Below are 26,975 nucleotides of genomic sequence, written 5' to 3'. Positions count from 1 at the left end.
CATCATTTCTGTTCACTTGCTGTTTAATTTGGCAGTTTTATTCCACTGTCTTCCAACAGTCAAAGTAGACCAGGAGAGCTAAAACCCAGCAATAAGGCATTATCTATTCAACTCCTGGATTCACCCACGCCTTATCTGGATGCCAGGCAGATGAAGGCATATGCCAGTCTGTTGGAAGGAAAACTAAGACTTGAATGAATGGTGTCAGCCAAAGAAAAGTATGCAACATTACTGAACTAAAGAGAAGTATCTGGGGTAAAAACGTAACTGAAGATTTGCATTTTCTGTATAAAACCCACCTCATGATATTATTTTGTTAAGCAGCAAAACAGCTGTTAGTAGAGTTCCAAAGTTGCATCATCAAACAATACTTAGCAAAAGTGAAAATGTTAGAGAATCAGCCAGTACAGGATATTCTGACTACAAACGTTCATTTTCCTGAACAGAAACAAAATCATGTCATATGGAATCTCTCTCTTCACCTTCCAAACTCTTGATATTTGTCTTAATCTTTCTTGTCTCCATTTCAACTGATAACGCTGGTAACATTCTCCTCTAAATGTTCCTCGACACATATTATTCCAAACATTTCTGACCTAACTTTAGAACCGTGGGGGCGATTTTCCCATCTCACCTGGAGACTCGAGCAGAGGCCGTTTTGTGGGCTCCCTACTGGGCTCCATGGTTTCTGCAAGACTCCGGCAGCCGGATTTCCAGCGACATCAGCTCCGCGCCAGAAACCAGTGAGGAAATTACGCCAATCTTGACTGAAATCTCTGGGCCTGCTAGCCTCTCCCCCACCACCCCCCCAAGTCAGGAGTGGCTCACTCCAGCAGGGTTTACTATAGCGCCCTGACCCCGCTGCAGTAATGGAGGGGGCCACTCCCCCAAGGAGGTCGGAGCTGAGGAGGGTAGCCCCAAGGGACAAAGTGCCAATGGCCAGAGGGCACTTTGGCACTGCCCACCAGCCAGTGTCAAGGGGGCTGGACCTACTGGGATAGTGTGTCCCGCTGCCACTCTGCAGGGGATTTTCGTGTAGGGAAGGAACTCAGCTATTGGGACTAGGCACCTGAGGGGGGAGGGGGGATGGAAATCGGGACATCAAGGCCGTGGGGGAGATCGAGGCATGACCGGGGTGGGGGGGGCGTGTTTTGAGGCTGGCCCAAACATGTTCACGGAGCCAGCGATCAAGCTGGTCAGATATCGGGAGGCCAGCAGTGCAGGGCTACTGCGCACGTGCTTATCTCAACGCTGACAGGTTGCGCACGCGCAGTGGCCCACTCAGTGATATGCCGTCAGCTTCTCCAGCAGGAAGGCCCCTGCTAGTGCACTCTGCAGTGCACAGAACCTGGCAGATTCATTTTGAAACTCCTGCTGAAAAGTGGGATTTACCCCAGTTTTTACGCAAATTCGACACTTAGAATTTTTTTGGGAGAATCGTCCCCCAGTATATTTTAAACAAAGTCCCCATGATTCTGTGAAATCAAGGGGAACTCGGGGAAGTTGACAACAACCTCCCATTTTCTACATGGAATGTTTGGAATAGTCTGCACAGTCTCCCTCAACTTGCTTCAGAAACTACAGAAAAAGCGCACTCTGCAAAACCTACAGCCTAGCACATCACATAATCTCCTGAAATATACCAAAAGTGCTGGAGATATACAGGTCAGTCAGCATCTGAAAACGGCAAAAGAGTAGTTAAACTTCCACAAGCATACATTCACTAGAACTGCAAGCATTTTAATACAGTTAGGAAAAATTGAGAGGGGCAGAACTCCAATCACAGAGAAGGAGTTAAGGAATTAAACAATGAGACTATTTAACAAAAAATTGTTAGGTGTTGGAAAATGTCAGACAGGTAATGAAAGGACTTAAAAGGAAGGTGCAAATATTGCAGGCAAAGAGAAAGTCGATGGAAAAAATCTGCAAGTGCACAAGTCAAACAAAAACAGAATCACTATATATGATCACACTCTAAAATCACTATTTCTGACTTATTCTTTCCCAAGACCCATGAGACTCCTTTAATTTAGATTTGCTCTTTCTGAGATACCGTTAGCAAATTTAAATAAAAACCTTGGAATAACGGGGACAGGGGAAGTTCAACATTTTGAACATGTTGCTAAAGTATATTAATAGGGAACAGGAGTGTTTATGACAAAGGCAGTATTTTTTTTAAATGAGTGAATCTGCACATGGTTGTCAACTGGAGAAAATTGTGAATGATAGAGTTAAAGTAAGTTGCTAATGATTTCTGATTGGTTTCCCAAAACCAAAAAGAACATTTTATTATTCTATGGACCAGCTTAAAGTGTGGTTCATGCTATAAACAAGACTTTCAACATACCATTAGAGAAACTTGTACCACTGTTCCTAAGTTGGAGGACAGGTTGTTTTATAATGCTGAGTCCATTATATCATGGCTAGGCATAATTTATTAATTTACTGCTAAAATGGAACAATGTTTATCCTAGCCTCACACCGGCCAGTTGTAGACAAATCTTGAAGCCAATTACAAACTAATTGCATTTGCTGGATAAAGTTAGTAGGTTGGCAGCTATTTGTAAATCTCTTGTTCCTCACCTTGGGGAAATTTTATCTTATTGACGTTAAAGGGAATTAGAGCTTTCCTTGCCCTCAAAGATGCTACTTGATCATTGGTAGGTCTCTACCTGATGAGAGTAGTTGCCGTTTTAGGAATAAGGCTAGTGTGATACTTCAAAGAATGAGCAGTGCCTGAGCTGCAACATTTTTCTTCATGCAGGATTTTACAAATTGTCTATTGGAAATTACATTGTGAGCTGCATTGAATGCTTGATTACTGGTCTGAACTATAAGGGGATTGGAGGATTCTGACCACATTAAAAAGTAGCTTTTGCTCTTCTCTTGACTAGCAGATTTCTTCAGCAGCTGCTGTCAGAATGGAATCTGATGTAGCGTTGATGCTTCTCTAGATGAAGCTGGGAAGGAGAATTGGAGGCAAAATTGTCTATTTCACACAATCAACCAGTTTATTGTAGGTGGATGCTGATCTGGACCATGAACTGTCCACCTACTTGATTTTGTGTCTTGAGTGTAAGGCTTAAAGAAAACAAATATAGAAAAGTAGAACAAGTTTATAGAATCATAGAATCCTACAGTGCAGAAGGAGGCCATTTGGCCCATTGAGTCGACACCGACCACAATCCCACCCAGGCCCTATCCCTGTGTATTTACCCTAGCTCGTCCCCAGGACACTAAAGGGCAATTTAGCATGGCCAATCCAACTAACTCTCACATTTTTGGACTGTGGGAGGAAACCAGAGCACCCGGACGAAATCTACACAGACAGGGGGAGAGTGTGCAAACTCCTCTAATAACAATGAAGACAGCAGCATAGTTACAGGCAGCATGATTCCTGACATGAGGAGACAGTGTTACTCGTCAATGGCATCCTTCACTCCATTGTTTCTAATAACAGCGACTCTGGCTTAATGATCCTTATCTGTTTAACATCTGATAATTTTACTGAGATTAAAACATTGATGTTGATACTGTTATAACACCAAAATCCTGGGTTTATTGTTCATAAATAAAAGATCTTAAAAGAAACAAAAAAATGTTACAGGTTTTAAAAAATACAACAGGTAACAAAGTGGGACTCCCTAAGAAACAAATATTGGAATCAGTCATTGAGTAAGGATTTTGGTTAGGGAATAAGAGTCAAACAGATCTGTGACGATCTCCTCACTGTTAAAGTCTCTTCCTCAGTCACCCCAGCTCTGAATAAACAGGTGAAGTCTTCTTGTGTAACTGGAATGAAGGAACAGGACATAAAGCAGAGAGAAGCACATTGCTGCATCTCCTGTTTGCATGTTACTTAGCCATGTCAATGAGGCTCTGAAGTGATGTTGGCACCCATGTTTTCTCTCCCTGAACAAACACAACCCCTCTGTCAATGTAAATAACTATCCGCCCAAAGGTATAGAGCTGTTTCCCCTCGTGGCGTTTGCCCATCAAAGGCATAAAGACAATATTGTGCTCCTCGGCCTTTGCTTGGATCAGGTCCTTGAAATTCATTGGAATCGAGGCTGAGCTGACGCCAATGCCACGGTGTGCCATGTTCTCAGCCTCACGGCGCTCCTGCATTGCCTCATACTGAAAGTCCCTCCGGCGCTCCGTGTGGGTGAGGTATGCAATGTTCTCCCGAGCTCCTGGCTGCATGTAACCGCCTGTGTAAAAGTAAAAGAAAATCCTTTACTCTACATCCAAGGATTGACAAAATTCCTCTTGGCTAATTGCATAGCATAGTGAAGGTTTTAAATATCCGGGCACACTCATTAAAATTTGGTTAAGTTAGTAAGAGGACAATTTTGTTTTCTGCCCAAAAGCTAACAAAACTTGGGAATAAGTTACCAAGAATTACATTGAAGTGAACAGTCTAAGAATACAGGTTTATTACAACTTAAACAAACTCAAACATTTACCAAATTTTACAAGCATGCTTTGCAAAGCCAAGATCTTTTCACACCAAACTGCACTTCTGAATTCTGCAAGCCATCCTTTACCTTACCTGCAGCAGAGGCCTGTGGATCAGGGAAAAGGTACTGTTGTCAATCCATACGCCTGAGGCTCTCTATATCACCCATAATGTAATCTTGGCTGAAACCAGCTAACACATTCCTGAACGGGGATAAAACCTAGGACTTTCCTGGTCTAATGCCTCCAGAAATTACTGAGCATCAACATCCTGGGGGGTACCATTGACCAGAAACTGAACTGGACTAACCATAAAAATACTGTAGCTACAAGAACAGGTCAGAGGCTGGGAATCCTGCACCAAGTAAGTCACCTCCTGACTCTCCAAAGCCTTGCAGCTCGAGCAACAAAGCTTGACACCACCCAGGACAAAGCAGCTTGTTTGATTGGCACCACTTCAACAAACATTAACTCCCTCCACTATCAATGAATAGTGGTAGCAGTGTGTACCATCTACAAGATGCAGTGCAGGAACTCATCCAGGCTCCTTTGGCAGAGCCTTCTAAACTCACAAGTACTGCCATTTAGAAGCATGAGATTAGCAGCCATATGGGAACACCACCACCTGGAAATTCCCCTTCAACTCACTCGCTATTCTGACTTAGAAATACATTGTCATTTGTTTACAGTCGCTGGGTCAAAATACTGGAACTCCATCCCACCAGCACTGTGGGTAGACCTACGTCACAGGGACTGCAGTGTTTCAAGAAGGCAGCTCGCCAGCACCGTCCAAGGGCAATTAGAGATGGACAATAAATGCTGGCCTGGCCAGCAACGCCCACATCACGTAAATAAATTTTTTAAAAAAATTATTAATGGTTTGTAAGATGTTTTATGTCTATAACATATTAAAATCTTATATCTGTGTACACTTCCTGTTAGATTTTCCATTATAAAATCTCTTAATTTATCATGAAACTATGGAAACTGGTTATGCTGTAATTATATGGTCCTGCTAGTGGGGGTGCAGAGGAAGGTGGGAGGGAAGGTGTTCCAGGATACAGATAGGTTGCTGCTACAGAACACAACTGTATTGGCATAATGGCATGGTGAGATTGGTCTCAAGGTATAAAGCATTGGCAGGGGGTATTGTGCTGGTGGCCTCAATGTCTGTGAATTAGTCAGGAGTGTAATTACAAGGTGTGGGAGCATTGAGTCTGTGGCAGCAGGACCTGATTTTACCAGCCTTGTAGGCTGTTCCCCACCTAGTGCAAGAAACCCCCTTAGGGAATGCCACTTCCACATGAAGAAAGTGGTAACTGAAAATTAATGTTGGGTTGGTTTGATGCTTTTAGAAGTGTTAATTATTCATTTTAAAAGCACCAAAGAGACTTAACCAAGATAATATTTATTCCTGAACGAATATGGAAAAGATAGGTTTGTCAAGTCATATATCCTACTGTTGTTTGTGGGACCTTTCTGTGCACATATTGGTTGCTGCATTTCCAAACATTACAACAAAAATACACTTTAAATGTACTTCACTGGTTGTAAAGCACATTGGGACAAGTCGCAACGACTGCAGTACCCCTTTGAAAGGATTTCAAAATCCTTGCTTTTCCTTTCTTGAACTCTTTGTACATATAAGGCACATTTTTTTCTCTTTCTTACTAGTCATTTTCATGTCTCCATCTTTCTTTCCATTTCCAAATATGTGCTCTTCCCATCCTCATCATCCGGAGAGCATCCAGAAGTACAAAACCAAGAGATGCTTACCTACTGTGGATGTGACAGCCCGATTCATAATGTCCAGGGCTTCATTAAACTTCTCCTTGATCGTTGGGTGAGCCAATACCTGGTCAGAAAACATGGACTTCCAGCCCAAGTACCATTTAGTGACCTCTTCATAATTGGGACTGTTACTGAGCCAAGAACATAGCACCTGGGCAGGAGAAAGGGGGTAAATAGGGGAATTCAAAGGAGAATAAAGGTCACATATTAAAAGTTGTATGTGAAGCTACATGAAGGAATTGCAATGAATTGTATAACCATTTCATGCTTTCCCTCTTTTCATACAATTCTAATAATTCAATCCTTCCAATTTGTTCAATGAACAGTAAACAAAGTACGACTGCCATATGTACCAATGATTGAGACAGAGAAAAGTAGGAAGTTGACATATTGCAGCTCGGTCATCACAAGACTCACCTGCAACCATTTTGGGAAGAAGTTTTTCTCAAGCAATCCTATGAGGCTGGAAGGTGAGATCATGTCCTCCCAGTCCATCACCCAGTGGAAGGTGTCCATGTGTTGTTGGTGAGGATTGATCACAAACTCTGCTAAACACATCCCTGTCAGGGATCAGAAACAAACAACACTGAAACGCATCTCCGTCAGGAGTTAGCAACAGCAACTCAGCGTCAAATTTCAAATTGGCAAAACTCTCTAAAAAGCCATCTTAATTTTTTGTGTTATCAATCTTCTCCTTTTCTTGTAAATGGGGATTTTTCAAGCTAGGAGATTAGTGGTAAGTTTGGACGTTTAGCTACAATGACAGCACTCACACATGCAGCTTTAAACCAAAATGGTCAGCAATTGCAAGGACATGGTAATGCAATGGTTATGTTACTGAACTAGCAACTGAGAGTCCTACAAGAGTAATCCAAAGGATTCTCAAATCCCAATTTGACACTTGAACATCATTTCAATTAAACTTATCAATAAAAAAAATTCTAACAGTAATAGTGACCATGAAGCTGTCAGACTGTTTAAATATCCAACTAATTCACTGATGCTCGTTTAGGGAAGGAAATCTGCCATCCCGTATGTGACAGAAAACTAAAACTTTTTCTTGTTCATTCATGGGACGTTGACATTGCTAGCTGGCCAGCATTTATTGCCCATCCCTAGTTGCCTGAGGGCAGTTGAGAATCAAGCACACAGTTGTGGTTCTGGAGTCACTTGTAGGCCAGATCAGATAAGGACAGCAGATTTCCTTCCCTGAAAGACTTTAGTGAACCAGATGGGTTTTTCTGACAACCAATGGTTTAATGGTCATCAGTAGATTCTTAATTGCAGATATTTTTTACTGAATTCAAATTCCATCATCTGCTGTGGCAGGATTCGAATCCAGGTCCCCAAAATATTAGCTGAGTTTCTGATTACCTGACTTGGTAATACCCCTAGGCCATCATCTCTTCAATTTAAGATTAATTCTTGACTGCCTTCAAAGTGGTCTAGCAAGTCACTCAGTGGAATCGAACTGCTAGAACGCAGTCTGCTACAACATTATCAAGACAATACCCTTAAAAATAATTAAAATAATTCTAGAGTCTCACCAATAAAATTTTTCAAAAAGAAATGAAATAGTTACAAAGAATGCAGTTGAATGGGGGTGGTTTGAAACTTGCTTCCTGTGACAAATTAACAGTGGGACGCGTGCAGATAGTTTCCTAAAGCAGGTTCCTTCAACCCAACAAGGCACATGGGATACTCAAATCAGTCTGAACAAAACAGAAAAAGAGAGAATATTGCCACTGGCAGAAGGGTTGGTAAGTACAGGACACAGATTTAAGATAATTGGCAAAAGAACCAGAGGTGAGAGCAGAATGTTTCCTTTTAAATACAGTTGCTATGATTTTGGTAAGAAACTGGATACATAACAACTTGTATTTGTAAAGCTCCTTTAACATAGTGAAAAGATCTAAGGAACTTCAAAGGAGTGGCTATCAAACAAAAATTTGATGCTAAGCTACATACATAGGTGTCAGGACAGCTTGGTCAAAAAGAGGGCTTTTAACTAATGTTTTACAGGAAGGGAGAAAGGTAGCGATGCCTAGGGAGGAAATTCCAGAGCTTAGGGCCACAAAAGATGGAGCGACATAAATCAGCGATGTACAAGAGGTCAGAATTGGAGCAGCACAGATATCATGCTGAGTTGTAGGGCTGTAGGAGTTACGGGTATAAAATGAGACAGGTCATGAAGGGATTTGAAAACAAGAAAGGCAATTCTAAAGCTGAGACATTGTGGACCAGTGCAAGTCTCGTGGTAAGTTAGGATTTGGACAGTAGAATTTTAGATGAACTCAAAGCTTACTGAGGGTGTTCAGTGGGAGACTGCCCAGGAGAGCATTGGAATAGCCACGTCCAGAGAGAAGAAAGGCATTGGTGGGGCATTCGACAGCAGATGAGCTGAAGCAGGGCAGAGACGGGTGATGTGATAGCAATGGAAGTAGACAGTCAGCAATGGGAGAGGATTATGAAGTTTGGAGGCTCAGCTCAGGATCAGATGGGATGCTATGGTTGCAAACAATCTGGTTTAGCCTCAGACAGTAGCCAGGGAGAGTGACAGTTGGTGTGAGGGAATGGAATCTATGATGGGTATCAAATACAATGGTCATTTTAAGTCTCCAGCAATAACGAAGAATTAAAAAAGAAAAGAAAATTGACCCCATTCTCTGGTTTTAACAGAGGTGCGTTGGGAGCATGAGCAACTAACCTGCGTTCAGGAAGTCGTCCCTAATTTAAATACTTCAATGAAACCGCCTGCTTCCAACTTTCGCTCTCTTACAGTTTAACGCTAGTCAGCTAGATTTCCCCCAGCCTCAGGAAACCCAGCAACTCAAAGGATGTGACAACAGCTGGACAGAAAAATTAAATGTTTTTCCAGCACTGATTTAACTTTCCCACAGACCCAACAAACCAATCATCACCACTCCACACAACCAAGACCCCACAGTTACAACACTCCGTGATGCACGACCCATGATCTCCAACACACACCTTCTGAAAGTTCAGTGATGGCCGATCAAGATAGTATCTACATTGAACTATGATGGCAGACTGGGTAAAACTGGGTTATATTACCTGGACTTTAACGGTTGATCAACATGTTGGAAATGTGAAGGAAATTAATTTAATAGGTAGGCAATTCAGAACAAAGGGCCAATAATGTTAATAGTGAATCAAATAATAACTTCTGTGCAAAAAAAGGACGGTGACAACTTGAAATAACTTCCATAATTGTAAATCAGTGGAAAGTATTTAAAAGAAAGATATGTACTGACTTACACAAAAATATTAAGGAATTATGGGCCAAACTGGTCTGTCCTTATTTACATATTCACACTGCATCCCTAAGGGCAAAAAAACTAGCTTGTGTTCCCACTCAGCTCTCTATCTAATAACTTCTGTTGGTAAGTGCATATTTGCAGATGTCGGGACCGACTGGAAAGTGACCTGGTTGTGATGATCCCTGACAATCAATTAACCTGCTGAAACTCAATCTTGGATCAACATAGATACTAGCAAACATGATTAAGGTGCTGAATGGCAATTGGCAACTAAAGAGTTGTACAATACAAAATGCCAGTACCTTAAAAAGTAGAATTAAACTGTTTAAGTTGCAACATAAATTACATTTATACAGTTTCTTACCTAACTTTGGAACAATGTTTTTCAACATGAAAGCTTCCCAAGATCCTGGTGTGAACACATTCTTCCAGGGCAACAGGATCAGTTTTGCAGAAGAGTCACTGGGATGCCATTTCTGCAATGCATTGGAAAGTTTGTTGCGGATTGGTGAATACAAGGGTTCAAGGCGCATCTGCATCAGTGGAAGCCATGGGTGAATCCAGGCGTGGATTGGGACCGTGTCTGTCAGTGGATTCCAGTTCTCAACCTAAAAAGAACACAGAGGTCTGTGCTGATGAGGGACAGTGGCTGGAGTTACATATCTTTTATTGATTTTTGCCTTTTCTTGATGATGCATGAGGCCTTTCTCAGTAATTATTAGGCTAATTGTTCTTCCTATCCCCAATATTTTCTTCCAACTCTTCTCAGTTCCATTACAACTGCTGGTTATTGAAATAAGGTCATTTCCTTGGCAACCTGATGGAACCAGATAAGGTACCTTAATGAGCCTTTCCCACTTTGCCATGCTCCATTCATGTTCTGACTTTTTCTATCCAATTTCTCCTTGACTCCTATCTGTCCTGATTATCTCTTCCTTTTCCTATTTGCTTCCCATTCTCCAATTTGGATGTTTCTTTTACTCCTTGCAGTTGAAAATTTGTTCTTTAATAAACTCGAACATTTTGAAAGTTGAAATCAATGTTTTTAAAGCTTAATTCATTAGTGTCACAAGTAGGCTTACATTAACACTGCAATGAAGTTACTGTGAAAATCCCCTAGTTGCCACACTCCAGCGCTTGTTCGGGTACATTGAGGGAGAGTTTAGTATGGCCAGTGCACCTAACCAGCACGTCTTTCAGACTGTGGAAGGAAACTGCAGCAGCCAGAGGAAACCCAGGCAGACATGAGGAGAATGTGCAGACTCCGCAGACAGTGACCCAAGTGGGGAATCAAACCTGGGTCCCTGGTGCTATGAGGCAGCAGTGCTAGCCACTGCGTCACCCTGCAAAATATGCAAACATGCCTTGTAACACTAATAAGATAAGGCTCCTACCTCACGCTGTAATTTAGGAAAGATCAATTGTTCAAGAATATTGTCCAGTATCCAGAGAGGGATAGCAGGCATCCAGTTCTCCAAGAAATCTACCATAGGAGCACAATTCCGGGGCAGCCACTGGGATACAACATTACGGACATATGGCATCCATACCTCCCACATCAACCTGAGAATGTGAAAAGAGGGAAAAAAAAGTAACTAGGAATAGTTCACTCAACCCAAAGACGAAGTTTTCCAACACACTGCAAAGCACTCATATTCCAACCCCTCCTCAATTTCTTTCATTTCCTTCCTCCATCTTCATTCTCTTAATATAATGAAACATCTCAGTGTGCTTCACGTGTTCAAACAACAGTTAACACCGAGCCACATAAGGAGATATTAGGCTAACTCTTGCATGATGAAAGCAGTTTTAATCTTGTGTAGAGAAATAATTCTGGATTTTAAGCTGAACAGTTTTGAAACAATTTGAAATACAATGGAAGCTGAGTTCAGGGACCAGTCCTGGTGACTTATCAACTTTAAATAGTGCCAGCCTTTCTAATACCTCCTTTTTATTAATTTTTAGCCAATCCAGCATCTCAACAACCTCATCTGTCTTGAGCAATATAATGATGCCTATTCATGGGCTGGGATCCAAATGTTAATCAAACTGTTGACCATCTGAAGGACAACTGGTATCTGCAGCAGTCTGGAACAGAGAATCAAACCTGGAACATTCTAATGTGCTAATCTGAGGAACTACTCTTCCTTTAATTCTGATCTTCATAAGAGTCTTGACCTGGTTGAAATAAAGTGTGTGTGAAGTCCAGTTTACCTTCATCATCTGAAAGCAATCAACATTTCTAATTATCATTCTAAAAGTTTTGATTATTCTTTCTTACCTGTGATAGGGGTCCAATGACAACGCATCACACCCTCCATGCTGCAGCTGGTCTCGCTCTAGAAGTTTCCTCCACTTGGACATGACGTCTAAGCCATAATTGTTATCCTAATTGAAGGAAAGAAACAATGTGGATTACTCCATCTTTTGTCCACATTGTGCTCAGTTCATCACTATGAGGGATGGATCGCTCTCTTTCTTATTTTCGAGTGAATATATCAGAAAAAAAATCCCAACAGGTCAGGTCTAGTAATGGAGCATCTCCTCTCTGTTGGAAGCTCATTTAACCTGAGGTCTAGAATTAAGTTTTATTATTGCATTACATTACCAAGTGCTCAAGGAGAGGCAAGGCATGGAATGGAATTTAACATATTCAGTCCTACGTTCATTATATTTGGCAAAGTATGGGATCTTTTTGGTGTATGGACTCACAATGAATGGCATTCCTCTGTTGGCTCACTTCATTAACCTTTCTTCACCACGTGAATCTTGACAGTGAACGATGCCACGTTTTTCACCATGCAACTTGTCCTCATTAAACATCAATGTAGACACACCTTTCACCAAGAGATGCTGGACAGCAATCACAAAAGTGTGAAGACTAACTGATTTTAAGTGAATCCCACAATCACAAAATTATTTTGTACGGCTGCGGTTGAGAGTGCTATCCTTTTTGGATATCTGTTCTGGTCGTGTTGTCTTAGGAAAGTAAACTTTTGAAGGGTACAGTATTGAGCCAGGAATGGTATTTCTTGATTAAATCTGTTCTCAAAGAATTTTGACAATTTAGATAGAACTTAATTCTAGACCTCAGATTAAATGAGCCTCCAACAGAGAGGAGATGCTCCATACTAGAGCTGACTTGTTGGAATTTTTTTTCTGATATAGTCACTGTATAAAGTAAGGAAGAGAGCGTTCTGAACAATGAAAATTATCCTTGTCTCATTATTACTGCTGGTTGCGTTCAGGGAAAAGGCTACAGTCCCTCAGATGCAGGACAGATCAGTTCTTGAGCTTGTTTGTGCCTCTTAACATTTAATAGGAGTTTGATGAATGGATGAAGAAATGAACTCAGGGTGGGACTTGCTGATTATTTTAATGTACTAGAATAGATTTTAATACATTTTAATCAGTTAGATCTTCATGGTGGGGTTTTCTTCCTTTGAATGTTATCTTAATTTATAAATAATTTTGTTTTAATGAACGAGCTATGTACTCAAAATGAATTCCTGAATGGACAATAAAGTGAAATTGAATTGACTTCCCTTTCTTGTTAGTCCCATAGGCAATGGGGACTTCAAACCAATGATCATCCTAGCGTGTTGCCCAGGACCATAATGGGTATGATGGGCATGATAATTACTCACTTTTCTAGTGGTAGTCCTTACCTGCAAAGGATTCCAAGTCTTAAAGAATTCTTTCAGCAGTGGAAATACAATGGCAATGGAAAGCTCTGCAAGGTCAAACATTTTGTACTCCTCAAAATATTTCTCCTGCAGCATCTCAAAGATTTTTGCACATTCTTCCAGGGTCAATGGATTGTCACAGTTTGGCTGAAGTCTCTTCTCACAGTCCTCCACAATCTGTAAGATGCTGCTGAGCTTGTCTATGATCTTATCCTCATGGGCGAGGATTTCAGAGAGCTTCTCATTCTCATGGGAGAGGTTGACCACCATGTCCCTCTCATACTGTAGCTGACGGTCATTCTGGATGATCTCTTGCTCAGTCATTTCAATGAGCAGTTGCAGGTTGTGCTCCAGCTCGGGGAGGGAAAAACCTTCTGACTTGGCATCTTTAACAGGGGACTGCGTGTCATCAGGAATATCATGCTTCTGGTTCATCTGACTGTAACTGTAGTAGACTTTCTGTTCCTTTCCCGTCATGTCTATAACCTACACGAAGAATTAGGTAGTTAGAAAGTCACAATGGCTCAATTTTAATTAAAGTCATAACCAACTAATCAGCTGTCAACTAGCTTAGAAACTAGTTTCACTAACTAGACCTCACACAACACACATTTTCTGACACAATTAAACAAGCAGGTGTACTTCATCACTAGTTGTAAGAAGTTGTCCGTTACGTTTCAGTCATCTTAATCTGATTACATGGTAATATTAAGTCAAGATTAGTTAACAAGAGTGTGTATCACTATGTATGTTTTCAGATTTTCAGGGAATTGGTAGCAGATATTGCTGACTGTAAAAAAACATGCATTTTTTCAAAAATCATGGGTTATGGCATCATTGATTGGGCCAACATTTATTGACCATCCTGTTTGCCCTTGAACTGAATGGCTTGCTAGGCCATGATGTGGAGATGCCAGCGTTGGACTGGGGTAAGGCCATTTCAGAGGTATTTAAGAGTCAGCCATATTGCTGAGGATTTGGAGTCACATGTCAGATTACCTTCCCTGACACACATTAGCGAACCAGCTGGGTTTTTACAACAACCAACAATGGTTTCAAGGCCATCAAGAAAGACTTTTAACTACAGATTTTTACTGAATTCAAATTTCACTTACTGTATGGTGGGACTCGAACCTGGGGTCCCAGAGCAGTATCCTGGGTCTCTGGATTACTACTCCAGTGACAATACCACTGCATCATTATATACTGAGTCTTTGTGAAGAAGACTATTAAAAAGGGGAAATCCATTTTTTTTTTAATTCAATCGTGGGACCTGGGCGTCACTGGCTGACCAGCATTTATTGCCCACCCCTAACTGCCCTTGAGAAGGTGGCAGTGAGAATTGAGTGGCTTGCTAGGCCATTTCGGAGGGCAGTTGAGAGTCAACCACATTGTTGTAGCTCTGGAGTCACATGTAGGCCAGACCAGATAAGGACGGCAGAATTCCTTCCCTAAAAGACATTAGCGAACCAGATGGGTTTTCCCTCCAATCAATACCAGTCATCAGTAGATTCTTAATTTCAAATTTTTAAAATTGAATTCAAATTCCATTATCTGCCATGGCGAGATTCAAACCCAATTCCCAGAGTATTAGCGGAGTTTCTGGATTTATAGTGGAGCGACAATACCACTAGGCCATCGCTTCATAATTAGTCCTGATCCTGGAGTAAATTTGCACATGGGCTGACTTCCCTCCCATTACCACACATGAATACCAGTTCAAGGAGTATTCCAGCATGTGAAAAGGAGTAACCCTGGATTTCCACTGTTTTTTTCATACCACATAGCATTCTAACAGGCAAATGGACAAAAACAGGAAGCACCCTCCTGTAACATAAGCCAGCTTACAAATATGACAATGTTGCAGGGGTATTGCTATAACACCCACCTGTTATTTTTCTGCCTTTACACTAGGTGCAAACATTATCTATCAAACAGACAAAGTATTACTGGCCACTGAGTAGTTTATGGCAGAAGGTTTCAAGGGCCAAAAAAAAGATTTATTTAACCATTTTTTAAAAAGTTTTATTTTCTGTTAGCATGTGAACAACTTTGTGCAGTTGTCTTATTTTCTCTCCAGCATTAGCTTATCTTCCAAAGCTCATGCGAGGTGGATGACCGATGAAGCAATTTCAGGCAAGACTTATGACAGCTAGTCTCTGCCAACACTTGCAAATCCACATCTGCAGACAGAGGTTATTGGATCTCTCCTCAGCTGATCCCCAATACATGCAGTGGCTCCAGCTCCGAACGTAAGTTAAATCAACAGGTTCAGGACACTCAGAAGTATGGTCTAACTAATCATCATGCTAGAAATTCACCGAGGGTTCATGTTACAAGACATGAAAAAGGCATGGTTGGATGATATGAATTAAAAGAAAAATCTGGAATTAAGAACCTCCTGATGACTACTGTCAATTGTTCAAAAAGCTCACCAAGTTCATTAATGTCCTTTGGGGATGCAAATCTGCCGTCCTTGCTTGCCAAGTCCAATTATGCAATCTTAGATGCCACCAACCACATTAGTAGGCACCATCACACCTAGTTGATAACGACTGTCTTTGCAACTTCAGAGTCAACAGAAATTCATATGCAGAACTACACCACCTGCTATAAACCTTCAAGTTCCTGAGGGGTATTGATAAGGTGAATGTGGAGAGGACGTTTCCTCTTGTCAGAGAATGTACAACTAGGGACAATTGTTTAAAAATAAGGAGTTACTCATTTAAAGACAGAAATTATGAGATTTGTTTTTCTCTGAGAGTCTTGCGTCTCTGGAAATCTTTGTCTCATAGGCAGTGAAAGCAGAGATTTGAATATTTTTAAGGCAAAGCTAGATAGGTTCTTGATCGACAAGAGGGTATCAATAGGCAGGAATGTGGGGTTGAAGTTACAAGCAGATCAGCCATGATCTTATTGAATGATGGAGCAGACTTGAATGGTTGAGTGGCCTACTTCTGCTCCAAATTCGTATGCATCTTGCAAATATCACAGTGTCAGTTCAGTGCCAGTTAGCTGTAGCCACAGCCTTGATTATAACTCCTGTCAGCTACACTAATACTCAGTTTGTGGGGATGATGCTATGGAACAGCAGAGAGCAAAGCAATAGTACCCAATGTTCACAGGTCTACATCCAGTCAAAAAATTTACATATGGAAATGTCTAAACATTTGCAGATGAGGAGAAAGCCCTTTCCCATGCACCTTGACTTGTGAAAGTTCTGTCTGAGGTGTCGCCATTTTCCTGCCCAGGCTTGTTGCTCCTTTTGCTTTCAGTTCCTCCACAGTTTTGAAGCTGTACTTGGGTTTCTTCTTTCCACCTGTGGGATCCTTCCGCCACTGGCTCATCTCCTTCTGAAACTCCTGCACACAAAGGGTTAATTAGTCACTGGGCACTGACCGCCCTTCGTTATTGACAGACTAGGAAACATCCCCTCAACTGTCATCAATTTCAGAGATTCAGTCACTTGAAGCCCAACTCAATTTACTCTCAAATTTCATCTAGGGTCCAGGTACCAAGCAGTGGCTCATTGTGCGTGAGGCAGACAGTTAAACTGCAGGGGTGGGGTATGTTAACCTGACACTGGCAGAAGCCCAGGTGCAGTCTGCCAGCCAATGCTCTCAGCTGCGCACAAATTGCCCACTGTATTTCCAACATTACAACAGCGACTGCTTCAAAGGTACTTCACCAGCTTTGGACATAGTGAAGTCACGAAAAGTGTTAAATGAATCAAGTTTTCTTTTGGCAAAGGAAAGAAGAGATAATTCCCACCCCCCCCCAAACACTCCCTGCCACCTGCCCCACCCCAAGTAAACAGTACAAGACTTGACACACAGCAGTGCATAATGCTTCTTGAAAAAGGATGCATCAATCTTGATGGGAAAGTAAAACAGTAAAAACAAATCTTCTTATTCAGGATTTCTACTGACACTTTTCACATTTCTGAACATAATTCAACCTATGGCTACTGTAAGCAGTTATGAATGTCAATTAGTAACCAGACAACATAAAATGGGCATTACAGGGAGGCACCACTTCAACTATTTTCCCCATTCAACTAACTGAAGTTATTTTATTGGGAAATGGTTCACTTGTTGTCCAACTCTAAGTATTATTCCAATGCACTCTTGGCCAGCCTCCACATTCACGCTCTCCAAACTTGAAATCATGCAACACTCTGCTGCCCTTACTTAACACTATACAGTGCACACATCAATCATGTGCTCACTGAGCTACATTGTTTCCCAGTTAAGCAACTCAATTTTAAAAGTATCATCTTTATTTTCAAATCTGTCCATGCTCTTGCCCCTTAGCCTTATCCCAGAAACCTCTGAGTTCCCTAACCCTGTCTGCTCGAGATCCCTGATTTTAGTTCCTCCACTATTTTCGATCGTACCCTCAGTTACTGATGTTCTCAACCCTGGAATTCCCTCTCTGATGCTCAAGCCGGAATTTTACCGCTTTTCCTACCCTGATTGTGGGGCGGGTGAGGCTCGCAGAATGGAATTTTCCGTTGGTCTCAGGTGGGATCTCACATGAGCGAGGTCATAAAATCCCACCCTCTAACTTTCTTTACTCTGGCTAAGATTTTGTTCATCTACCCTTATATGTCCTTATGTAGTTCATGTCAAATGCTGCATTATAACACCCTTGTGTAGCACCTTGCAATGTTTTATTATGTTAACAGTGCTATGTAAATACAAATTTTTATTGTTGTGCTGTATCTTACTACAAACTGCCCCTCTATTCACCAGTGCAACACTAAGCATTAAATGTTAAAAGAAGATTGATTTACAGGGATGATTGATGTAGATACACGTACTTGTTCTTTGTACTTTTAGACTGGGGCCAGGGACAGGTGAGGGGGAGAGCGCAGAAAGTAATTATTCAGAGTCTCTCATCTAAATTGCTTTCCATTAACCCATGCTCAGAAACGCATGTGCATGATTGGAGAAAAGATCAAAATTGAACTATCTGGAACAGCTCCTTCAGAAAAAGGGAAAAATTGTGGATTTGATACAAAAAAAATACAGATAACAGGGCAAGAGTTGTATTGTTCCAAACCTCGTCTGCTTCTTCATCAGAGTCAACAATGGGAAAATCCTTTAGTGACTGTTCTGTTCGTTCAGACCCATAAGCTCCAATTGCTCCTTTCCCCTTCCTCATCTTTGCCTCAATTGGTGCCACAATTCCTGCAGAGCAACAGAAACAGCATTACTAATGACATGACTGCACACCTCCTAAATCCACAAACTGGGCAAAAGATGAAATTACATGGTTTGGAGCTGATGAATCCATGGAATGTCACGCTCAGGATGGCAACTTGTTTAGGTTCCACTGTGAAGAATACCAAGTTAGATTGGGTGGTGGGGTGAGATTGTGGCAGTTGCAGAGATGAATTTAACCATTTCTCAGGAAATTAAATGGATGGAAGCATAATAATTGTTCCACACTCCACTGGAGTACTCATCAATATCCATCAGGGGAACAGCACTTTCATCTAGAGACATGTGTGGCAGCCCAGCGGATGGACACAGCTCTTGCCCAACTTTCCCTAATGAACGCAATACATTTTGTGGAATTAGTTACAGATGGAGAATTATCGCTATCGTTACTAATAATTTTCTGTTAACTGTACCTTGTGCATTCTTCCCAAGACCTCTGCCAGGTACGTAACCCATCTTCTGCAGCAGTTTCTGTCCAATCCCTTTGGTGTGTTTTTCCCAGGTGCCAATTTCCTGATTTGTTCGATGTCCTCCAGTGAATCCTTTTGAACTAGATTTGAAAAAGCCACCCTATGGAAAAAAAATTGCTAAGTAAAAACTGAGGACTCTGAACCAAATCTGGGGGATCAATTTGCAACCTAACTTCATGGGGAGGGGCGGGGGGGGGGAGGCTATTGTGAGGTTGGGGAAACATACACATGTCCACTGAAAGAATCTGGAAAGAAGTGTACAAAGATTCTGCCCAGCGAAAGTGACAGTTTTTTGGTGCCTGGACAGTAAGTATTTAATGTTTTATTCAACCACTACAGCTGGATAAATAGCTACTCTGAATGCATGACTATTTCAGTGAACAATACCAGTTACCCAATTGTCTAAAAAACACAAAGCACACATGATGTTACCATTTACCTGATGCAAACAAATAGCTGACAGCTGTTTTCGTGTAAACCTTTGTTTCAAAAACTTCAAATTTACTTGATTTTGGGAAAACAACTTCACATACTACCATATCCTGACTAAATACACTTTTTGACATTTACTGAAAACAATGATTGTTTTTGAATTTATAATAAAAGCAAACAAAGCTCAAGTTCTCTAATCACCCTCAACATTCTGTCTCCTGACTAAAGTCAAAATTGAACAGTTAATAAATTTAGATGTGAAACTTAACAAGAAAGACACAATAATACACAATGCATCACATGATATAACATTCTTGTCCAAATATGGTTACTCCAGGCTGCTGGAAAAGTTGGATATTTACACAGAATGTTCAGGGCAGCAGAAAAATAATCCCACCGACATACCTCAAAGAACTTGCTTAAAATTCAATTCAAAGTTGAGGTGAGATTTTCTTAGCCCTTAAAATATACAGTTCAAAAATGTTTTTTTCTCCAAATATAAATGTTTTGATAACATAAAACCAGTGCTGGAAATAGGATCAATCTGTCTGACTTCATAGAATCTACAGTGTAGAAGGAGACCACCCGGCCCATCGAGTCTGCACTGACAATAATCCCACCCAGGTCCAATCCCCACAACTCCACACATCCACCCTCCTAGTCTCCCTGCCACTAAGGGGCAATATAGTATGGCCAATCAACCTAACCCTGCACATCTTTGGAGTGTGGGAAGAAACCGGAGCACCTAGATGAAACCCATTCAGACACAGGGAGAACGTATATACTCCACACAGATAGTGTCCCAAGGTCAGAATTGAATGCAGGTCCCTGGTGCTGTGAGGCAGCAGTGCTAGCCAAAGTGTCGACTTCCATCATGACTGGAAAAAGCTGCCAGAGGTAGTAGTAGAGGTGGGTACAATTTTGTCTTTTAAAAAACATTTAGACAGTTTTGTGGATAAGAATGGTATAGAGAGATATGGGCCAAATGTGGGCAATTGGGATTAGTTTAGGGGTTTAAAAAAGGGGCAGTATGGAGAAGTTGGGCTGAAGGGCCTGTTTCCATACTGTAAACCTCTATGATTCTATGTCTTTTGATGAATCAACATTCAATCACAGCTATCTAGTGTCATACCCAGGCCCTTGATCGAATACTTACAGTTTTCAGTTTCTTTGGTGCAAAGTCTTTTGGAAAATCTTCTCGCTTAACTTTCTCCTCTTCAGAGTCATCAGAGTCCTTCTCTTCCTCATTTTCTTCGGCTGCAGGTCGACGGATTCCAGCACTGATGAAATTAACTGGAGCAGTGTAATCTTTGGAACTATGGAAACAGTGTAGATATGGCCAAGTTTAGATACAGCAAAAAAGTTATTGTACACTGTATTCAAAAGTCTAACTGCCATTCTTTAAATCCAATGTACAACTACTAGCATCTGAAAGTATGCACACAAGAGAATCAAGATAGGAAACACACAGAAATCTGAACACAAATGTTGCTATGTTCCAAAAAGATAAACCCAATTGAATTTCTGAATAATTAGCTATGCTGCAATTGCACCTATCTAACTGGGCTGCGGAGAACCAGTACTGAACACATCCTAACCGGGTGAATGGACATCTATATACTGACCATTATAGCACGAGTTAAATAATCCAAAATCAATCAGCCATCACAGGTGAATTGCCAAAAGTCTTCCAGGCCTCACCAATGACAAACACAGTAGTTGTCTATTCATACCAAGGCTACAGACATAATTCTTCCATGAACAATCTGTACTGGTCTGGTGACAGTCAGTGCCACAGTGACCAAGCGCAACCCCAGACCCAGACTTAAGTTTAAGTTTAATTATTTATTTGTCACAAGTAGGCTTACATTCACATTGCGATAAAGTTACTGTGAAATTCCCCTAGTTGCCACACTCTGGCACCTGTTCGGGTCAATACACCTAACCAGCACGTCTGTCAGAACGTGAAAGCGGAAACCGGAGCACCAGAAGAAATCCATGCAGTCACGGGGAGAACGTGCAAACTCCGCACAGACAATGACCCAAGCTGGGAATTGCAGCTGGAGTACTGTGTGCAGTTTTGGGCGCCGTACTTACGCAAGGATATTTTGGCCCTGGAGGGAGTGCAAAGGAGGTTTACTAGGCTGATACCGGAGTTGAGGGGATTGAGCTATGAGGAGAGGCTGAATAAACTAGGCTTGTACTCGTTAGAGTTTAGAAGAATGAGGGGAGATCTCATTGAGACGTATAAGATGATGAATGGGATGGATAGGATAGAGGTGGAGAGACTCTTCCCGCTCAAAAAAGACAGTAGGACTAGGGGGCACAGCCTCAAGATAAAGGGGAGGCGGTTTAGAACGGAGTTGAGGAGGAACTTCTTCACTCAAAGGGTGGTGAATCTCTGGAATTCTCTGCCCGTTGAAGTGGTGGAGGCTGCCTCGCTAAATATTTTTAAGAAGCAGGTTGATGGGTTCTTGATAAGAGAGGGGATTAAGGGTTATGGGGAGAGGGCGGGAATGTGGAACTGAGCCACGACAGATCAGCCATGATCTTATTGAATGGCGGGGCAGGCTCGAAGGGCTAGATGGCCTACTCCTGCTCCTATTTCTTATGTTCTTATGTTCTTATGTCCCTGGAACTGAGAAGCAGCAGTGCTAACCACTGTGCTACCGTGCTACCACTTCTCCACTCAACCAACTTTTGATTTTGGTCAGAAAGAGAAATAGTGAAACTTGGTCCCAACAATGACAGTGGCAAAATACTTCCAATGCTTAAAATGGTAGCCAGGATGTTTCAATGCCTCACAGCTACTGGTTACAAAATAGGTTGAAAGGATGTCAGAGTCATATCACCCGGACAGCATCCGTCATCCAACAGTGCAAGAAATGGATAGGGGAGTCCAAGAGGTGACAAATGTCCAAACAAATGAAAAACTGAAAAATGAAATTGGTGAGGCCTGGAAGATATTTTCCCTACTTCTGCCCTAACTAAGTTATCTGATTTAAGCCTAGGCTGAAGCAATTGCATCTGCTTCTTGAGTCTAGCAATGATATTTGGCAAGAAAGTTGAGATGCATAAATAAGTTGTCTGATAAATCAAGGGTTTTAGAACTCTCCAATGGTTCATCTCACTTAGAGAATAATTAAGCCATAAAGTGCAGGAAAGACTGCGATTTTATCATTGATCTACACTTATTGATCACAGGTTTAATCCTTTGCTGCGCTATGGGAAAATTCTCCAACTCGTTTGAATCAATCACAGTCCCAAGACATTGTAACAGGAGTTTTTAAGTGTAGTGTCCCAAGCCCACCCATCTTCATCTGCTTTATCAATGTCTGTCCTTTCATTATATCGTCAGAAGTGGAGATGTTCACTGACAATTGCATAATACAGTAAAAAGTCGGGGCTAACCCCGAAAGCTTGTGAGTATATTATCAAATAAATAGGTTGGACTAAAACCTGGTGTTGTCAGACTTTTTACTGTGTTTACGCCAGTCCAACGCCGGCATACCCACATCACAATTGCATAATATTCAGTACCCTTTGAGACTCCTCAGAAATATCCACGCCATATGCAGCAAAACCCATATTCAGGATTCGGCTGATAAGTGGCAAATAACTGTCGCACAAGTGGCAGGCAATGACCATCTTCAATTAGAAAGAATTTAACCATCTCTTCATGACGTTTAATTATATCACCTTTGCTGAATCTTCCACTATCAATGTCTTGAGGATTACCAATGACCAGAAACTGATCTGAATCAGATATATAAATACTGTAGCTACAAATGTAGGTCAGAGGTGAGGAATTCTGTGGTGAAAAGCTCACCTCCTGATCTCCCAAAGCTTGAAGACAATCTACGAGGCACAAATCAGAAGTGTGATGGAATACTTTCCATTTGCCTGGGTGAGTGCAGCTCCAGCAACACCCCAGAAGCTCGACACCACCCAGGACAAAGCAGCCCACTAGATAGGTGCCTCATCCGCCACCAATGCACAGTGGCAATAATGTACATCATCTACAAGACACAACACACCAAGACTCTTTCAACAGAACCTTCCAAACTTGCGGCCTCTACCAAGAGACGGAGAAAGGTAGCAGATACACCACCTGCAAGGTCCACTCCAAGCCACACACCATCCTGACTTGGAAATCTATCACCTTTCCTTCACTGTCACTCAGTTAAATTCCTCAAACTCCCTCTCAAACAGCACTGTGGGTGTTCCCACAATACATTGACTGCAGCAGTTCAAGAAGGTTGGCTCACCATCACCTTCTCAAGGGCAATTAAGAATGGGCAATAAATAAATGCTGACCTAACCAACATCACATGAATGCATACATATTTTAAAAGTCATGATTTGTTGATAAATAAATGTTCACAGTCAGTGACAGCACCAAGCTGGATTACCGTTTCCCCCCAAAGCTTGGCCTCTCATCATCAGAGTCATTCTCAGCCCACATGCCATAGATTGCATCCTCCTTTGTCTGTCGGTGGCGCACACGGTCTGGGTTGAACTCATTTTCCAAGTCCCAATCTGAAATCTCAAAGCGCTCCATTTCCACCTCATCGTCATCCTGGTCTTTCCCATACAGATGTGACATCGACATTTTTACCTGCCAGATAATAAAACCAACAATAAACATGGTGTTAATCACATTTCGTTACAAGAATCAAATCTATTAACTTTAGCTTAAATATCCCTTTTGCTGCGATATTTAAATCCCAAAATTGATCATTTTTGATCAGTAAAAAAAGGCCCAATATTTCGTAAAACAAATAAAGTACATCATGAGTAATCGGATTCTGAATGAAAACAAAAATTGCTAGAAATGCAACGCTGGTCATTGAGCATATGAGGCACAGAGATGTATTAATACAGTGAAATTTCGATGTGTCAAACTCACATGAGGCAAAATTCCACTTGTGTCAATGTTATTCACCATTCCCACTGGAAGATTAGCAACAGCCATTGAATGATGCCTGTGATTAGCCAAAATACCAGTAGTTGAAATGGTTTAACTGAAACTTTTCCAACAAGGAAAATAATTCCAAATCAAATTACAAAAGGGATGCTTCCCCACAACATGCCAGGCTGACCAGAATGGAGTGTTTGGACCAAGCATGTTCAAATATGAAGTGCTGGACAAGCCTTCATTTCACATCAAAATTTCTCTCTGAAGTGACATGCAAGCATGTAAATGTGGCAAAACCTGTATGAAAGTTAAATGCCCACTTGCTCACCCACCTATTTCCCAGGAGAACCACAGCAAAGGTCTTACAGATGCTTTGGGATTTCAGACTGCAGCACCGAAACATTTAAGACCGGCTGGATTGCACTGATGACATTGCAGATTGTACTGCACAAGTATGAAAATAGCACACGAAGCAATAAACAATAACAGAGTTCTTCCAGTGCTAAATCCAATTCTTTTCCCAGGCTAAACCCCCAGCTTTTTTCAAGGATGATGTAGAACCATGTGAGATCTGCAGCTATCACAAGTTCTGTTTAACTTGAATTTTGGTGTTGAACCATGTAATTTGACTCATCAAAGTTTACTGTAGTTAGCTGATAAGGAGTTTCAATTGAAATCTCATCTTTCTTTCCATTTAAAATGCCAATCAAACTGATGTCTTCCACTTTCTGATATTTATTAACATTATCAGGGGATTTTGCATAGTAACTTAATTGCTGTGTTAATGTAAGCTTATTTCATAGAACCCTGCAGTGCCATAATACGACGAGGCCCTGTCCCCATAACACCATGCATTTACCTAGCCAGTCTCACTGACACTAAGGGGCAATTCAGCACGGCCAAATCACCTAACCCTCACATCTTTGGACTGTGGGAGGAAACCAGAGCACCTAGAGGAAATCCACGCAGACACGGGGAGAATGTGCATATTTCACAGCATACTTGTGACAAAAATAAACAAAAACATTTGCTGATTCTTTTCAATCACAGATGTCACAATAAAAGAAATTTCTTGGCTAGGAGTTGCAAACAGTACCACTGCCAGTCTCTGTTCAGAAATAAATTGAAATAAAGTCTACTCCCAGCTATATCTTTTAATCCCTTTGTTGGAAAAGCCAAGAGAAAAGAACAAAGGGATACATGGACAGTTAGGTTGTTAAACAAGAGAGGGCAAGGTTTGGACCATAAGGTACAAGTAACCTAGAGAGAAAGGCAAAACACCCAACCTACAAAAGAGTAAGGGCGCATGGTATAGCATTTTACCCTACATTTTTAAAATTTATCACGTGTATTAGTATACAGTGAAAAGTATTGTTTCTTGCTTGCTATACAGACAAAGCACATAATATATAGAGAAGCAAAGGAGAGGGTACGGAATGTGATGTTACAGTCATAGCTGGGGTGTAGAGAAAGAAAAAACTTAAAATATAAAGGTAGCTCCATTCAAAAGTGTAATCGCAGCAGGGAAGAAGCTATTCTTGAGTCGGTTTGTTCATGATGTCAGACTTTTATATCTTTTTCCAGACTGAAGAAGAGAGAATGTCTGGGGTGTATGGGATAAGCTGTTGAACTGAAGCATTGTTACTGAACTTGAAAGAGTTAGAGTAGAGTTTTAAAACCATAGGATGAGATTAAAAGACAGAATTAGAAGGTATGCCGGGTACAGTTTGCTAGAAGTCACCATACTCCTTTGCCATCTTGGAGTCAGAGAGATTCTGTTAAGTAAGTGCAATTTGTTATGACCGTTCCCTATAGGTTCACTTGTCAAGTGACACGTGGTTAAAGATTTCTAACTAGCCCTGTCCCACTAAATTTTATCCTGCTTTCAACAAGCTTGGACACAGAAAGATGTCTAACAACACCAGGTTAAATTCCAATAGGTTTATTTGGAATCACAAACTTTCAGAGTGCTACTCCTTCATCAGGTGGTCAACAAGATTGGAGATAGAGCGATGAAATCAGGTTCAGTTCACGAGGGTCTCCAATGTTATGTCATTACGTTAGTATATATTGGGTATGATGACCTCACTCCTAACAATATATAATTTAGTAAGTCTCACAACACCAGGTTAAATTTCAACAGGTTTGTTTGGAATCACGAGCTTTTGGAGTACTGCTCCTTCATCAGTTAAGATCAACAAGATTGGAAATATACATTCGAGAGAGAGTGATGGTATTAGGTTCAGCTCATGAGCGTTTTCAAGCTTATGTCATTACATTAGTATATATTGGAATGACGGCCTCACTCCTCACAATAAGACGTTAAGTAAGAAGTCTCATAACACCAGGGTTAAAGTCCAACAGGTTTGTTTGGAATCACGAGCTTTTGGAGCGCCGTTCCTTCCTCACCTGGTGTGTGAGACTTCTTACCGTGCTCACTCCTGACCATAAGACACTCAGGACATTTACAGGGGTGGCCATCAGCACACGACATGTAAGGTCTCCGCCTGGGGTGGGGGGGAAGCGGGACCCGTGCGGCTCCGACAACCACCCAGCAGAATCCACTGCGAGACTTACCGCACTCCCGCAGCCAGCCCCAGAGCGGCTGCTTTCTCTCCCCTGTTTCGAGTTAAATCGATTTGTTTTTTCTCCTCCCGGGACCCAACGGTGCTAGGGCGCCATCTTGGGATGATGTGCCCGGCGCGAGTCTCCGC

The 26,975-nt window shown here is 41.5% G+C and overlaps 1 protein-coding gene across 1 annotated transcript; it reads right to left on the bottom strand.

Annotated features, from left to right (window-relative positions):
* Positions 1–1,181: 1,181 nt before the first annotated feature.
* tfip11 (tuftelin interacting protein 11) lies at positions 1,182–26,955 on the bottom strand. The gene is made up of 13 exons (XM_080208200.1): positions 26,839–26,955; positions 23,756–23,961; positions 20,500–20,659; positions 18,855–19,011; positions 18,281–18,408; positions 16,420–16,578; positions 13,199–13,702; positions 11,812–11,918; positions 10,925–11,093; positions 9,895–10,138; positions 6,667–6,809; positions 6,235–6,400; positions 1,182–4,211 (listed from the first exon to the last, which is right to left on the bottom strand). The coding sequence occupies exons 2-13, from the start codon at positions 23,953–23,955 to the stop codon at positions 3,856–3,858; spliced, it is 2,493 nt and encodes an 830-aa protein (XP_080064326.1). The 5' UTR covers positions 23,956–23,961; positions 26,839–26,955; the 3' UTR covers positions 1,182–3,855.
* Positions 26,956–26,975: the final 20 nt, after the last annotated feature.

This window comes from Carcharhinus amblyrhynchos, chromosome 20 (assembly GCF_965287045.1).
Source record: "Carcharhinus amblyrhynchos chromosome 20, sCarAmb.v2.hapA, whole genome shotgun sequence".
In the NCBI taxonomy this organism is placed as follows: Eukaryota; Metazoa; Chordata; class Chondrichthyes; order Carcharhiniformes; family Carcharhinidae; genus Carcharhinus; species Carcharhinus amblyrhynchos.
This window is presented reverse-complemented; position numbering and strand designations above follow the sequence as displayed.